This window comes from Calypte anna, chromosome 3, assembly GCF_003957555.1.
Source record: "Calypte anna isolate BGI_N300 chromosome 3, bCalAnn1_v1.p, whole genome shotgun sequence".
Taxonomy (NCBI): domain Eukaryota; kingdom Metazoa; phylum Chordata; class Aves; order Apodiformes; family Trochilidae; genus Calypte; species Calypte anna.
The window spans coordinates 24,128,130-24,141,974 of record NC_044246.1 but is presented as its reverse complement, the minus strand read 5'-3'; the positions used below and the strand labels follow the sequence as shown (position 1 = coordinate 24,141,974).

Here is a 13,845-nt window from a genome sequence, read left to right as displayed (position 1 = left end):
GTTTATAGGAATTTCTGGATCCTCAAGCAACTGAATAAAGTGATTTTTAGAAGGCAAATAAATCCATCAGCATTGCCTATTTTGTTTTTCTTGGAGCATACTTAAAATTGTACATTTGAGGTGTCAAGGTTCAGGAGTCAAGTGCTACATGTGATAAATTAAGCAAAGGTCAGAGGCTATGCAATGCAGTTTCAGAAGATTGTCTACCTCTGCCTTTGCAGCTCATTCATGCTGAAGTGATGCACTATGGGAATTACTACCAAACTCTGCTCTGCAACATCTGCTCTCCCTAAGTGAGTTAGTGCACGTCAGACATCTTTATGTCAGAATATTGCAGTGATGGATGCAGTCTTCAGAAAATGCTGCATAAAAATCTGGTGTGCCGTTCTGGCCATTAAGTGAAATTACTATTTAAATTAATGGCGCTGTCACAGTTTATCTGTGCAAAGAATGAACGCTGATTAGGGTATTAAGTAATTAGCAATTTATCACACTGGAACAAGGTTGATAATAATTAAAGAAGTAATGGTTTACCAAAGAAACTAGAAAGGGAGTCACTTCTTGTTATGTGAGTGAAATCTTGGCTGAAAAATTTAATTCAGTTAAACAAAGATGAGGTTCGCAGCGAAAGAATACAGCCTTGTTTGTTTCAATAGAAAAACAGTTCATTATCAAAATTTTAGTTTGCCTGTCAAAAGTCCCTTGGGGCTGTCTGAGTTGCTTATTAGTATTGAATTGAGTCATTTCCTGCATTAATTCTCTCTTTAAATTGGTAGAATCCTAGGACTATTTAGGAAAAGGGTGTGAACAAGAGGAAATATTTACCTCTTGGTGAGCTGGTGATCACAATTTGATTACTGTGAATGGAAACAGCTCTGAAAAAAAGGTAAAGGATGCAAGCAATAGCCCCATTTTTAGTCCTTCCAGTGATCTGAATGAAATCTTCTGAATGCTTTAGCTCTAGCAGGATCGTACCCTTAAAGAGCAATTTTCATTATGTATGACTTCCTAAGAGAGATTTGCTGCAATAAATGGCAGCGAGAAAAGTGGCCACTTTTGCATATGTTTTAAGTGCCTAGATTCTACAGATATTATGTCAAATACAAACTGCTTTGTAGATGTAATAGTATGTCACAGCCTTGTTTTTTTGTTGAATTAGTTGAATTAGTAATAACATTTATTTCCTTGCCAATTCTAGAGGCAGTTGTAACATTTTGTTCATAATTAAAATTTACCCCTCTATTTAAATGCTGTGGGATTCAACACTGATATTTCACAGCTGCAGGATAATTCATGTGAATATATGGTAGATTACACTGATTATGACAAGCCTTTAATTTTGCATTAAATTTATTAAAAATAGAAGAAAAACAGTGGAATTAATTTTGGCAGCTTATCAGTTCCACTATAGAAATGCAAAGTATATTTAGGTAGTAACTTCTTAAAGAATAATTCTCTGTATTAGATGACTGAACTTTCACTGTTGGTGTTTTACAAGTCAACTGTTAGGTTCTATGTAGCTGTAAGAACTCCCACTTTAAAACATGAAATGTAATGTGAAACATTTTGGAAAGCTAAAATGCTCTATTGGAGGACTGCTCATGTGAGGGGGGATGAATGCGACCTGTCTGGAAAGTACAGGGAGAAACAACCTCAATTTCTACAGTCTACAGGAAACTTTCATCAATAGTCTGTCTTTAACCCACTGTACCTTGGCATGGTGTTTCATAGCAAAGGTTCTTAGAGAAGTTCAGCAATGGGGTAAATTGATTGTAGGGGGAACCAATTTATGCCTCTAATTCTTCATTGTTTTCTGTAGGTCTGGAAGTCAGGACGCTTACTTCAGTCACCTCACGTTCAAATTTAATCTCACTTTAGCTAAATCTGTGTAATTCCAGCTGCTGCTGGGTTTATGCCAAGCTGCATTGCATTCTGAGCTTTCTCCTTTCTTATCTATTTATTTATTTACTTACAGCACGAATTTGGGTATTTTTTGTTTGTTTATTCGTTTCAGGGATGTTCTGTTGTGGGCAGGAATACGTGAATAAGTCAGACACCATATGCTGCTCAGGTTCCAGTGGTGAGTCCCTAGCACATGTTAGAAAGAATGACCAAGTGCCAGTAAAATGCTGTGAGACTGAACTTATTCCAAAGAGCGAAGAATGCTGTAATGGAGTTGGATATAATCCTTTGAAATATGTTTGCTCTGACAAGATTTCAGCTGGAATGATGATGAAGGTAATTGATAGAAAATCTCTCGGTAGCTCTGATTTGACGATGGAAAGAGAAAGACACTGTTCATAACTATTTTTCTAAAATCAGAATATAAAAACTCTTGTGTGCATTATTCATTTTCACATTACATCCATATTAATACCGAATGAGTTCACCATGATTGATGTTATTGCAATGAATTCTAAAGGAATTAATAATGATTAGCTGCCTCTGTGAAGTGTTGCCCAGCACTTCAGATTAGTACAGTGGCTAAAAGCTGGCATACTAACAAGACTGACATGTATAGCCAGTTTTCATTCTGTGACTACTGTTCCTGATGATACTCCTTAAGTGAAATTTAAAATTGAAGTGACCAGTTCTGAAGTATGAAAGTGCTATTACATTTCAATATGGTCAGGCAGTATGACACAGACCTCCTAAAAAAAAATAAAAATAAAAAAAAAAAAAGCAATTGATAGAAAATATCAAAGTCCAAATCATATTGATTCACCCTGATCCTATAGAAAACCATTGGCAATTTTGTCATAAATTTCAGCAGTACTGGGGTAGGTCCCTGAATAGCTTTTAGCAACAATGAGAGCATTATTGTTTTGGTACCCTTCACTCCTAATGAAAGTTATAGTTTACTTTCACTTTCTTTTAAGGTAAGAGTAAACTAAGCACCGTAAAGGCCAATACTCCTTCTTTTCAGATTAGTCCATGACTATATGGATCAGCATGAGACAATGAGGCCATACCTTAAAAGCTACAAAATCTTTCAACTCCAGTTGAATTCAACAGAAATCTTCAAGAATTGGTATCTTGGTGTTACATATAAGCTATAAAAACATTCTCAGGTGTTATTATATTTTTTGTTTAAGTAAATGAACATTTCAAAGGATGTAAACCCTGTTTATATATAAGTATGTTCTTTTCTATAAAGTAATATTTATAGCTATATTTGTTATACTTAGAAAGAGAGGAAGCAAGTGGTGAGAGAGAAGGAAAGAGGGTTGGATACTGTAAATTCAGAAATATGGAAATCAGATAGGTATTGTGGCATTTAACACTACAGTAAAAACAAACCCATTCTGCCACATGCAGGTGTTCTGTATCCTTTTCGTTGATCTGCTAGGTTAATACAGAAATATTTCTTCCATCTTCTCCTTTTCATGTCAAGGTTTCCATGTCATTTCATTTTCAGATGGAATAATTTTCTCCTAGAGAATAACCCAGTGTTTTGATGAGTCAGCTACAGTACAGTGCATTGTATTAGTTTATGCAAGGCAAAAAATGGCTGAGAATAGTTTAATGAATTCTGGTAGATAACTTGATAGATCCAGGCCTTAGGTGTAATGTATAAACAAAGGAAGCATTTTGTGTTTCACTTACCTACAGTAAAAAAGAGACAGCATTACTAGTGTTCTGATATGTGTAGATTTACTAACATTAAAAGGATTGATATTCTTAGACATATTCTGGAGCAATTTTATATGTGAATCCAATGCATTTATATCTTACGTCCTATATTGATATCTACCACAATGTAATATTTGTGAATGTGCCAAGCATGGCGAGTTAAACTAGCTGAAGTTCATCATCAGTTAATTTTAATAGGTGAATTAAGGAAGCTGTTGGAGATTTTTTGGAGATAAAATCTGTTGGAGATTTTTTCCTTCTAAAGTTTGTAACCTAATGGACAGAAAAATTTATAGCAAATATTGCAGTACATTTCTTCCTGCAACAACCTATATTTTATGAGAATTACTGCTCTCTAGCTTATGGGATGGCAAAAACATTATTTCATGAATTTTAATGGAAACTTGTGGGTTTTCAGTGTATATTTCAGTTTCTGTGAATTGTTCTTTATGGGTTAAATGTTATATCTTTGTCAATGTTTGCAGTGGTCCTGTTAGTGCAGCAGAACTGCTATTTGGGAGTGATGTGGTAGACAAGACGATTTATGTAGCCCATGGATAGAGTTCTCAGCCTTGAAAGCTGTCAAGGAATTTCAGAGTCCTCTTGTGAGCCTAGCAAGCTGGGAATTTGCTACTTATTTGCCATAGGATATTGGCCTTTGCAGAAGCATAACATTTGAACTCTGGGATAAAATCCTGTTCTCATTTGATTCTAGAATCTTCTTCTTTCAACAGACCCAGCTATTTGGGCTTATAGTGGTAAATTTGGGATGTTTTCATCCAAGGACTCTACAAAAAAAAACCCCTCTGCTTTTTCACTTTTACAAAGGATTATAAAAGCATTGATGATCAAAGACAGTGGACAGGCCAAAGGCTGGAAGGGTCTCCCATATAGTAGAAATATCAATGTACTCAGTGTGGTTGTTTGATTTATGCAATGATGAAGACAAAGAAACACTAATGGAATCGTTTGTAAAGAAAGCAAGATGTTATAAATATATTAAAATTGAATGTGTATTCCTTAGGTAAAAGAAGAATGCAAGGCTAATATCCTTTGCCCTTTATCCACGGAGGCAACTGCACATTGTGGAAAGTGTGACTTTGATCCTAGAGAGAATATATGTGCATGGATAAAAGGTTCACAGCATGCTACACAAAAGGAGATAAAAGAAGGTGTGTGTCCAGTTGAAGAGGAGACTGTCTACACAGGAAGTCCCAACAAGTATTCATTTATAGGTAAGGAAAAGTGGCATATCAGATTTATGATTTGCTAGTGTATTTAATTAGCTTTGGAGAAAAAGATGTTCTGAATGCTATCAGGTGTTCTAATTAAATGTGAAGCAATCGTAGTGAAGTAGCATTCTTTAAAAATTAATCTATGAATCAGGACAGAAGCTTCAGGGAGCTGAAATGAGTGGCAAGAAGTTCAGTGAATACTTAAAGTCTAAACTGGCTTTCACAATGGCTGTGGTACTGCTGTATCAAGAAATGGCCCTGACTAAAGGATCAACTTTCATATCTATCTATCTTTATACACAGTAGTTATTTTGTATTTTGGTAAGACTGAGATGATCCATATTTTTTTCTAGACCTGAACCTTGAACCTTTTACCACCTATGAGTACAGGGTGGCTGCTTGGAATAGCTATGGAAGAGGCTTCAGTGAAATTAGCAGAGCTGTCACTAAAGAAGATGTACCACAGGGTTTAAGTCCACCAAAATGGTCTAAAGTGGGTAATCGGGAAGACATGATACTGCTCAACTGGGAAGAACCACTTCAACCAAACGGTATTGATTTATGTTAAAAAATGTCTATCATTCAACTAACAGGGCCCAAAATCATAAATAATTTCTTAATTAATCACTAGCACTGAAATATACATATCACTAAATGCTGCAGATTGAGATAATTTTCCTTGCAAAGAACAGAGTCAAACTTCACAGAAGACAATTTAGTGTGTCTCTAAGAATTGCCCAGAAGCCTATTCTGAAAACATTTTTATTATGAAGCAGCAAATAAGATCAAATCACAATCATGTCACAAGGTATCTGGGGATTTGAGGGTGGGGGATGGTGATATTTATGTTTCTTTCAGGAAATATTGCTTATGACTTTCAAACAGTGAGAAAACATGGAAGATCTTAAAAATTGAGATCTATTGAGGTGTTGATGTAGAGGCTGAAGAAAGTAGCTGGCACCTGACATTAGAAGTTTAAGCAGATGATTGTTACAGTGGTCACGTCGAGATTTCATTTAATATTGAGTAGGTTGTTATAGTGTATCACCCAGGATTTCTCAGCTAACAAAAAGGAAAACTTTCTTTCTGCAATAGGTCTTATTATTCACTATATCATTCTCCGAAACGGAATCGAGCATTTTAGAGGAACAGAAATGAGCTTCACAGACACAAGTGGTGTCCAGCCATACCAAGAATATTCATACCAGCTGCGAGCCTGCACTGTTGCTGGTTGCACAGACAGCAGCAAGGTTAGTGAATCGGTCTTTATGGAACCCGTGCCAGAATTTTATCAGCCAGTGTGTTAACATAAAAATGCTTTTGGAAAGGTGTAATTTGAAGATGTGCTGATTATTGAGTGAGTAAGGGAAAACCATCAATAATCTTATTTGGATTCAACTACTGACAGGTGATTATTTGGAACCTGAGGTTGTTATAAGCAAGCAGAGGAAGGCAGCACTATCTCAGTCTTGGCAAAGCTGAAATTGCACTGTAGGAACTGATGTTTGTTAAAGAGAAATCTGTATATGATTGAATAGAGTAAGGAATATTAAAATACACTTTCTCTAGGCCCTGAAATTAAATCTTTGCTTCTCAGTAGGAGGTCTATAGCCTCTTCTGCCTTGGTATTTATTAATTTATCTGGTTTAACTCTAATCTGTCAATTTGTTTAACAACCTTCTTATTCTGAGTCTCCTTCCCCTATATTACCCTTCTCTGGCTTTCCATGCCTGCACTTGCTTCAGGCTTTATGCTCCCTTTGTGTGCAACGTTCCTCTGATTCAGTGTTAACCAAACAGAATCTCTTCTCTCCCTTTTTCACTGCTTCATTTCCTTTTGTATGACTTTGAACCATGGATAGCTTTCACCAGCATTACTATTTAACCACCTCTAGTTTCTATTCTGCAAAATACCTGCTTTATTAACCATTTGGAAAAACTATTTCTTAAGTGATCTCTTTTTGACAATAGTATCTATGCCTCTATGAAAATGACTGCAAGTTGAAGGTCTCTGGGGCAGAGGTGGGGAATGGCAGTGCTTGGTAATTATAATACTTAAGAAATACAGGAGGTGATTTTTTTTTTACTTTGAGGTGTTTTTCTTATTGTTGTAAATCTCAGCCAAAACCACAGGAAAAGAAGCAATGATGCAGAGGGATGGAAATAGGTGCATAGTTCTTTACCTGCACAGGGACCTGTGGTCTAAAAGCTCAGTAGGCACAATTGCTGCAGCCATTGGCCTGAGCTAATAGATCCTGCTTATTTCACTTGCCTGTAATAAGGAGTTTACTCTTACAAATACTGAAGTCTGAAAGTAGGGACTGATTCCATCAAATGCACTAAGACAATATATTATAGAGAGGGGACATCTTATATTTACAGCACAATATAAATACTTTATGGTGGTAATAACAGAAAAAGAAAAGTGGGGAAAAAAAAAAGATAAAAAGGACTGACTCACTTATTAAACTAGTGTTATTTGGAAGTGGAAGTGTCAATAGGAAACAAGCTCTATTTTTTTTTTTTTTTTAAGAAAGACCCTAACAAGTACAAAGTTATTCTGTGTTTCAAAATCTTTGGCTTCCTTACAAAAATATGGAGTTGCAAATAACTACAATAGAGTTCAGATTGCATGGGATATATGGAGGCTTAGTCCCATGTTTACTAGTGCTTAAAATATATGAAATCAGGCAGTTAAAATGCAGAGACACTGACAAACCATATGGAAGAGAGTTATCAAGAGTTTTCAAGCAATACAGGTTTTGTTGTTTCACCCTGTGCTATACACTGCAGCTAAAACATGGTGAACCTGTTGTGATAAATTGTAGACATAGACTTATGTAATGTATTCAAGGTCAGATTTCATTGTGAAAAAGGAGGAAAAAAGTAACTAGTTCTCCAGGCCCTTAGTAATGATATGCCAGCCCAAACAACATTTTAAAACAAAAGTGACATTCTCATTGATCATGGTATCTAGTGTACTATTACATTAAATTGCTATTTAATTCATATGTCTTCAGGTAGTTGCAGTCACTGTCCAAGGAGTCCCAGAGCATGTTCAGCCACCAGACGTCAGTGCTTTGAACTCAACAGCATTACATTTAAGCTGGATTGCACCCAAGAAACCAAATGGTATCATCAAAGAGTACCAGATCAGTCAAGTAGGGAAAGGACTTATATACACTGATGCTGCAAGCAGAATGCAGTACACACTATCAGGTAAGGAGGCAGAGCTATCTGACAGGCTACTGTCCTGTCATTAAAATATAAGACAGTATTAATGTATTAAAATGCTACTTGTCAGTAACTTTTAAATCCCCAGTACTGTGCACAGTTTAGAATGCCTTATCATGACTTTACATGTCTTTTTTTTTTTTTTTAGTTTCTTTCACTTCTGACTGATGTTTGTTAAAATATTAATAGATTTAATTTCAAAATTTTAAAATAAATGTGCATTTCAGGACACATGCTTTGTGGTGTGCTTGAAGTCTCAGACTTTCTGTGTAGGCTTGCCATCCCCTCACATTGATTCAAGTCACTCTTTTACCATCATTAATGGGCAATTAGTGCTGCAGTGAATGTGTAGTAGTGTAAAAGTAGGAAGGATTTCGTACTTTATGCTTGAAATAAAAAGGAAAGGAAGACAGGAAGGGAAAGATCCTGGATTCTGTTAATAACTGTATATTGCTTATATCCTTTTTTCTAAGTCATTAGTGACATTTCACTCGTGCGTGTGTATCTGAAAGAAGCTTTAGTCAGGGGAGTTTGGAGTAAGATTTGACTCAGACATCGCACGTATTGTTTTCACATAATCAGTTTTTACTTACATTGGAATACACTGAAGCAAAATTATTCTTAGAAATGTTTCTATTGAATACAAAATGGGAACATTAGCATTCTGGGATATCTTTTTTCGCTCTTTGACCTCAAATTGCTCATTGAATTCTTGTAGCTATGTTTCTTAGGAATTCACAAATACATTATTTTTTTCCTTTTTTTTTAAAAACTCAAGTAGGAAAATTGGGGCTTTATATGCTATACACACCATATAGTAGCCATCCAAAGAATAGATGATGACCTATGGCACATAAAACTTATACAGCAAGTATGGCACTTTTGACCACTCCTTAAAGCATGAATCCTGAGTCAGTGTGGATTCCATAGTGCTTAAAAAGAGTCCTTCCTCGCTGTTGTCACTCAGAGAGGAAGGATTGCTGTTCCTCTTTCACAATATCATATTCAAGTGTGAAATTCATCAACTGCATATTACACCTGTCTCCATACTTGGTGCTTCTGGGCATCAGATACTCACTGAGTGTGCCAGTGGGTGACACGTGTTTTACAACTGCTGTTGTAAGTTTAGATGGTAAAGAACACCTACCAACAAGGAATGATGTATCAAACCTATTGAAAAAGATTTCTCGTGCTCATACTTCCTTCCCCAAAGGCAGTTATACCTCCAGAGTAACTGAGACTTTAATGCAAGCCCTACTGTTTTTCTTACCAGCTGGAAGAGAGGCAAAATGCAATTACCTACTTAGAAACAACAATTGTTTTTCCTTTTGTGTGCCTGATCTGATAATCCACTGTCCAGTGCTGCCATGTTAAGCCAGGAGTGAAATAAGTGCTTATTCCTCCTGACAGTATAATCAAATGTAGTGCTGTTTTTTTCATGAACTTCCTTGGGTAATGTGGAATTCATGGCAGTGATTAAGCAATGTGTTAATTATTGCTCTCTAAATTAAAATAATAAGATAAAACTATCAAATTTATTTCAAACATAGTCTTAAATATTTGAACTGCTGTCTCATTCCCTGTAGATGTATGTTTTTGGTTTTCCCTCTTTTCTTTCTTTGCTTTTTTCCCCCCTCCCCCCAAAAAAACCCTGCTTTTCCCTGAGCAACAGTTGAACATTAATGAAGCTGTAGCATTAACATTTCTTGAGACATTGAATCTAGGGTCTTGCAAATAACAGACAAGCAGGCTAGCACCTTGCCACTGCACCATTGTCTTGCTGCTTATTTTTAATTACATCAAAGCTTTGGAAACATGATCCCACAAATGCTTTGTGGGAATAGCGGTGAATGTGCTCATCATGTGAAATCCATAAATTGCTTATAATCCTCTCAAGATGTTAAAAAAAGCATTAAGTAATTGAAGACAGGAAGTCCTCAGTTAATTATTTAGAGGTGTTATCAATGCTTTAAGCAAACTGAAGCATTTTCTGCTATCTCACTGAGTTGAATGCCACTGGGACCTAGGGGCAGCAGCCATCATCTTCTCATATTCTCTAATGCAAACAGCACATGGCAGCTTGTCAATAAAAGACCTTTTTATATCATTTATTACTGAACACTTCCACTACTCTGTACAGAACAATTTGGATGACAGTTATGGCATTGTTTCACTTTGTGTTACTACTACTTTACAAATGGGCCTGCTAATGCTTTGCAGTGGGGGCCAGGCAGAGGGTAAAACTGAAGAAAATAATTAGTGGAATTGTAAATGAAAGCTAAGAGTGCCCTCTTCAGCAGCAGCAGGTGGGTTTATAGCAAAGATTCCTCTCAACTTCTATTTTTAATACACTAAAGATAATATACCAAGTAAGTGGCGTTATCAAGAATTTCAGAGATCAGTTATCTTCAGGTAAAAGCTGAGCAAGATCATTGATGCTTATTTTGGTAAAAGAAACAAGATTAAGAAATACTTTATGATTTAATAGTTTGAAACTCTTTCATCTGAACATACTGGGCATTTCATGGTAATGAAAACTAAACCAACACAGAAATGTTGTCACTGGTCAACTCTGTCTCTGTGCAACCCTGAATCATCAGTAATATTTATCTAAAGGAAACCCTTGGGGGTGGAGGGGTTGTGTGAGGCTGTGGTCAGCAATCTGACATCCTCCTGAGAAAAAATCCCACAGCAGGACCCAGGAGTGTTATCTGGAGGGATAATTACTGACCTTGCTGGAGCCATACCCATAAATGGAGACAAACAGTATCAGAAGGAATTGATTTGGCTAATAGAACAATACACTTTTTAAAAAAACACTGTTTCAAGCCCTTTGGCAAATGACAAATGCCACAAAAACAAAAAAGACTGTTTATAAAAGTAAAATAAAATTTAAAAACATTAAACACCCTACACACACACACAATAATAGACTGAAAAAGAAAAGGAGAGGAGAAGTATCCTCTAGGGAGCGATCAGGCAGAGAAACTGGAAAAGCAAAATGCTGTTTATGTTTCAAGATTATCTTACTTGTTATTTTTATTATTAATTACATACATAGATTTGCACAGAGCTTTCCAAAGCATGCATAAGACAAGGTGTTTAATGTAATTTAATAATCTAGGTAAAAATCTGCTGCCATGGCTCCATGTATGATTAGAGGTTTCAGGTATCAGAATTTCACCAATAAATTTAGTGAAACCATATGCTCTTTTTTTTAATTCTCATTTTTCTCTTTAAAGCATAGTTGTAAATGAGTATTGCTTTATTATGCATGTTTCCTTTAAAAGTGAACATGACTCCCTTTAGGGGAATTCAAGTAATTTGTTGCCACAGTAATCTTTTCTATCCTGAAATGTTAAATACTTGGCTTTCCTCCATGCCTTTGCCTCTCTCTAGTCTGCAACTGTCATTTTCTCCCTTCTTACTTTTATACACCGTGTTCAGATGATTTTTCTTCTCTTACAGTTCATGATTAGGTTACAGCCAGAGCTGTCCCTCTGAGTCATCTCTTTATTTTCTTTTGCTCACATCTTCTTCAATTTGTAAGCAGCCTGCATGTCTTCCATTCAGTATTTTACCTTTCTACATAATTGTTGCTTATTCTTTCTATTTGTTTGTAATATATTTTAATTAGAATATCTTAGTACTTCATAAACAAAGACCTTGCCCAGTTTGTTGTGGTTTTTTTTGTGTTGCAGAAGTGCATTGTTCTTGTAATTACAATTAATCACATGAGCTTCATTTTAAGTATGTTATTAAGGTCACAAAGCCACATGCTTAAAAATTGACCTGCATAGTATGTATGAATTGACCTGCATAAGCCAAATTCAGCCTTTTGCACACAAGCAGTTTGCATTACATTGTAGTGTGGTCATTTGTCCATAGTTATAATGCCTCATACAATCCAAAATCTGTGCCTCTTCCAGAGAGGAATAAAATGAAATTAAAAAAAAAAAAAACAGGCTTCACTGTGTAGGACTTATACCTCAGCTTTTGCTATGTTTGGTAGGCTTATTGTTTTCAGTCTCAGTGTGGATGGGCCTAATTCTGCATCTGCCTAAAGCTAGGTTTCCTTTCTGCTCTGGAGAAGTTAGGGAGGAACATACATGCCTGTGGATGGTGTGAATGTGCAGCACAGCACGGGAGGCAAGAGGGATGGTGCCAGGTCAGAGGGATAAAATATGGATTGCTGAGGGGCTGGTGGCATTGGCTGCCAAGAGGAAGAAAGGAGAAGGGGCAGGGTCCCAGGAGGATGGCCAAGTGGAAACACACAGGGCAGCAGTGAATGAAGTGAGGAATGACATGGAGAAGAGACTGTCTCTGGATCCAGGCAGTTGGATTCTGTCACTCAGGGCATTCATGTCTGTTCAAGTTGTGGTGCTGAGGAAGGCACATCTCAAGCTGTCACAGCGTGTCACAAGTTGTGCTCAGATATGGAAAGTTTTGGATAATACCAGGTACTCTCACAGCCAGGTCTCAGGCATCCCAAATGGCCTCCTGGCAGGTCCAGGGAGCTTTCCATTTCTCACAGTCTCTTTGAGTTAGCATCCTGCTTCTGAGAGAGAGCATTCTCATTCTTCCTTTCTTTTTTTTTTTTTTTTTTTTTTTTTTTTTTTTTTTTCCTTTAATTTTTTTTTATTCTTCTGGTTCTTTATTGAGCATCTTGCAGTGCTCAGCTGGTTGGTGTTAGTGAAGCAACTGTGCGCTCTAGGGGTGGACACCTGAAAAGAAGTCTTGAATTACAATTAGGCAGACTAGAGGCCACATGGTGGAGGGAATTTAAACTGTGTCACAGAGCCTGTATACAAAGGGAGTCAATTTGCATTGCTACCAAAGGAATTTCCTAGTGTATGAGTGTTCAGTTTTACAATCTTCAATTTTTATATTTTTCTGTATAATTTGCTTCTGTTGTACTATTTGTGCTCTTTGCATTGAGGAAAAGGAAAGTTTCTAAAATATAATGTGAGGTGTTAATAAAAGAGTCCTTGAAAACAGGCAAGAGAGACATTTCCAATTTCCATGCCTGCTAGTGTATTTTTTTAAGATGAACTTAGAGGAATACCCAAAAGAGCATTTTAGCAGAGACCCTGTAGCCTGGGCTGGAGGTTGCCAAAACTCTGTAACCCACCTCTGTGAAGCAGAGTGATCAGCAGCTAAAGCTGAGCTCTAAGGTGCTTAAAATAGACTCACTGAGGTCTGCATCTTTGATCATTTAGCTGTAAGAAGCCTCTAGCGAGTGAAAATATTGCTATTTTCAATACTCAGTATCTTAACAAAATTTTGAGTATAATTTCATGAGGAGTCCCAAAGTCAAGTTCTTAAGCTGCAGGCAACCTGATGGCAAATCCAAAGTCATAGACACATAGCACAAGGATGTTTGAAAATTTCCAAGGAAATGTCAAAGCAATCTGTTCTCTTCTAGGCTTGTTTAAGGATGTCCAGCATAGAAGGTTTGAACTGAAAATTCAGATTAAAAAAAAATTACAAGAAATTGAAATTAATGTCTTGTAATGGGGAGGGCTTGGTTGTCAGCCCTACTCCTAACTGCTTTATAGCAATTACAGGAAAATCTTGCAACAAATAGGAAAAAAGAGAGAAAAAATTTGAATGGATAGAAGTTGGGAAGGGGGCAGGAAGACAGTATCTTTGGACTTCTTTGCGTTATAGCAGAAGATTCCAAGTAAGAGTATTTTAATATCTTTTCTTATTATTGCGAATATATTTGCAATAAATTTTCAAAA

The 13,845-nt window shown here is 36.5% G+C and overlaps 1 protein-coding gene across 1 annotated transcript in view; it reads left to right on the top strand.

Annotated features, from left to right (window-relative positions):
• The window catches only part of USH2A (usherin), a 387,112-nt gene that overhangs the window by 303,960 nt on the left and 69,307 nt on the right, over positions 1-13,845 (top strand). Inside the window, exons 51-55 of the mRNA XM_008496570.2 lie at positions 2,015-2,238; positions 4,658-4,868; positions 5,222-5,419; positions 5,964-6,118; positions 7,888-8,086. Coding sequence (XP_008494792.2) covers positions 2,015-2,238; positions 4,658-4,868; positions 5,222-5,419; positions 5,964-6,118; positions 7,888-8,086 — 987 coding nt within the window. The remainder of the gene's footprint in view (positions 1-2,014; positions 2,239-4,657; positions 4,869-5,221; positions 5,420-5,963; positions 6,119-7,887; positions 8,087-13,845) is intronic.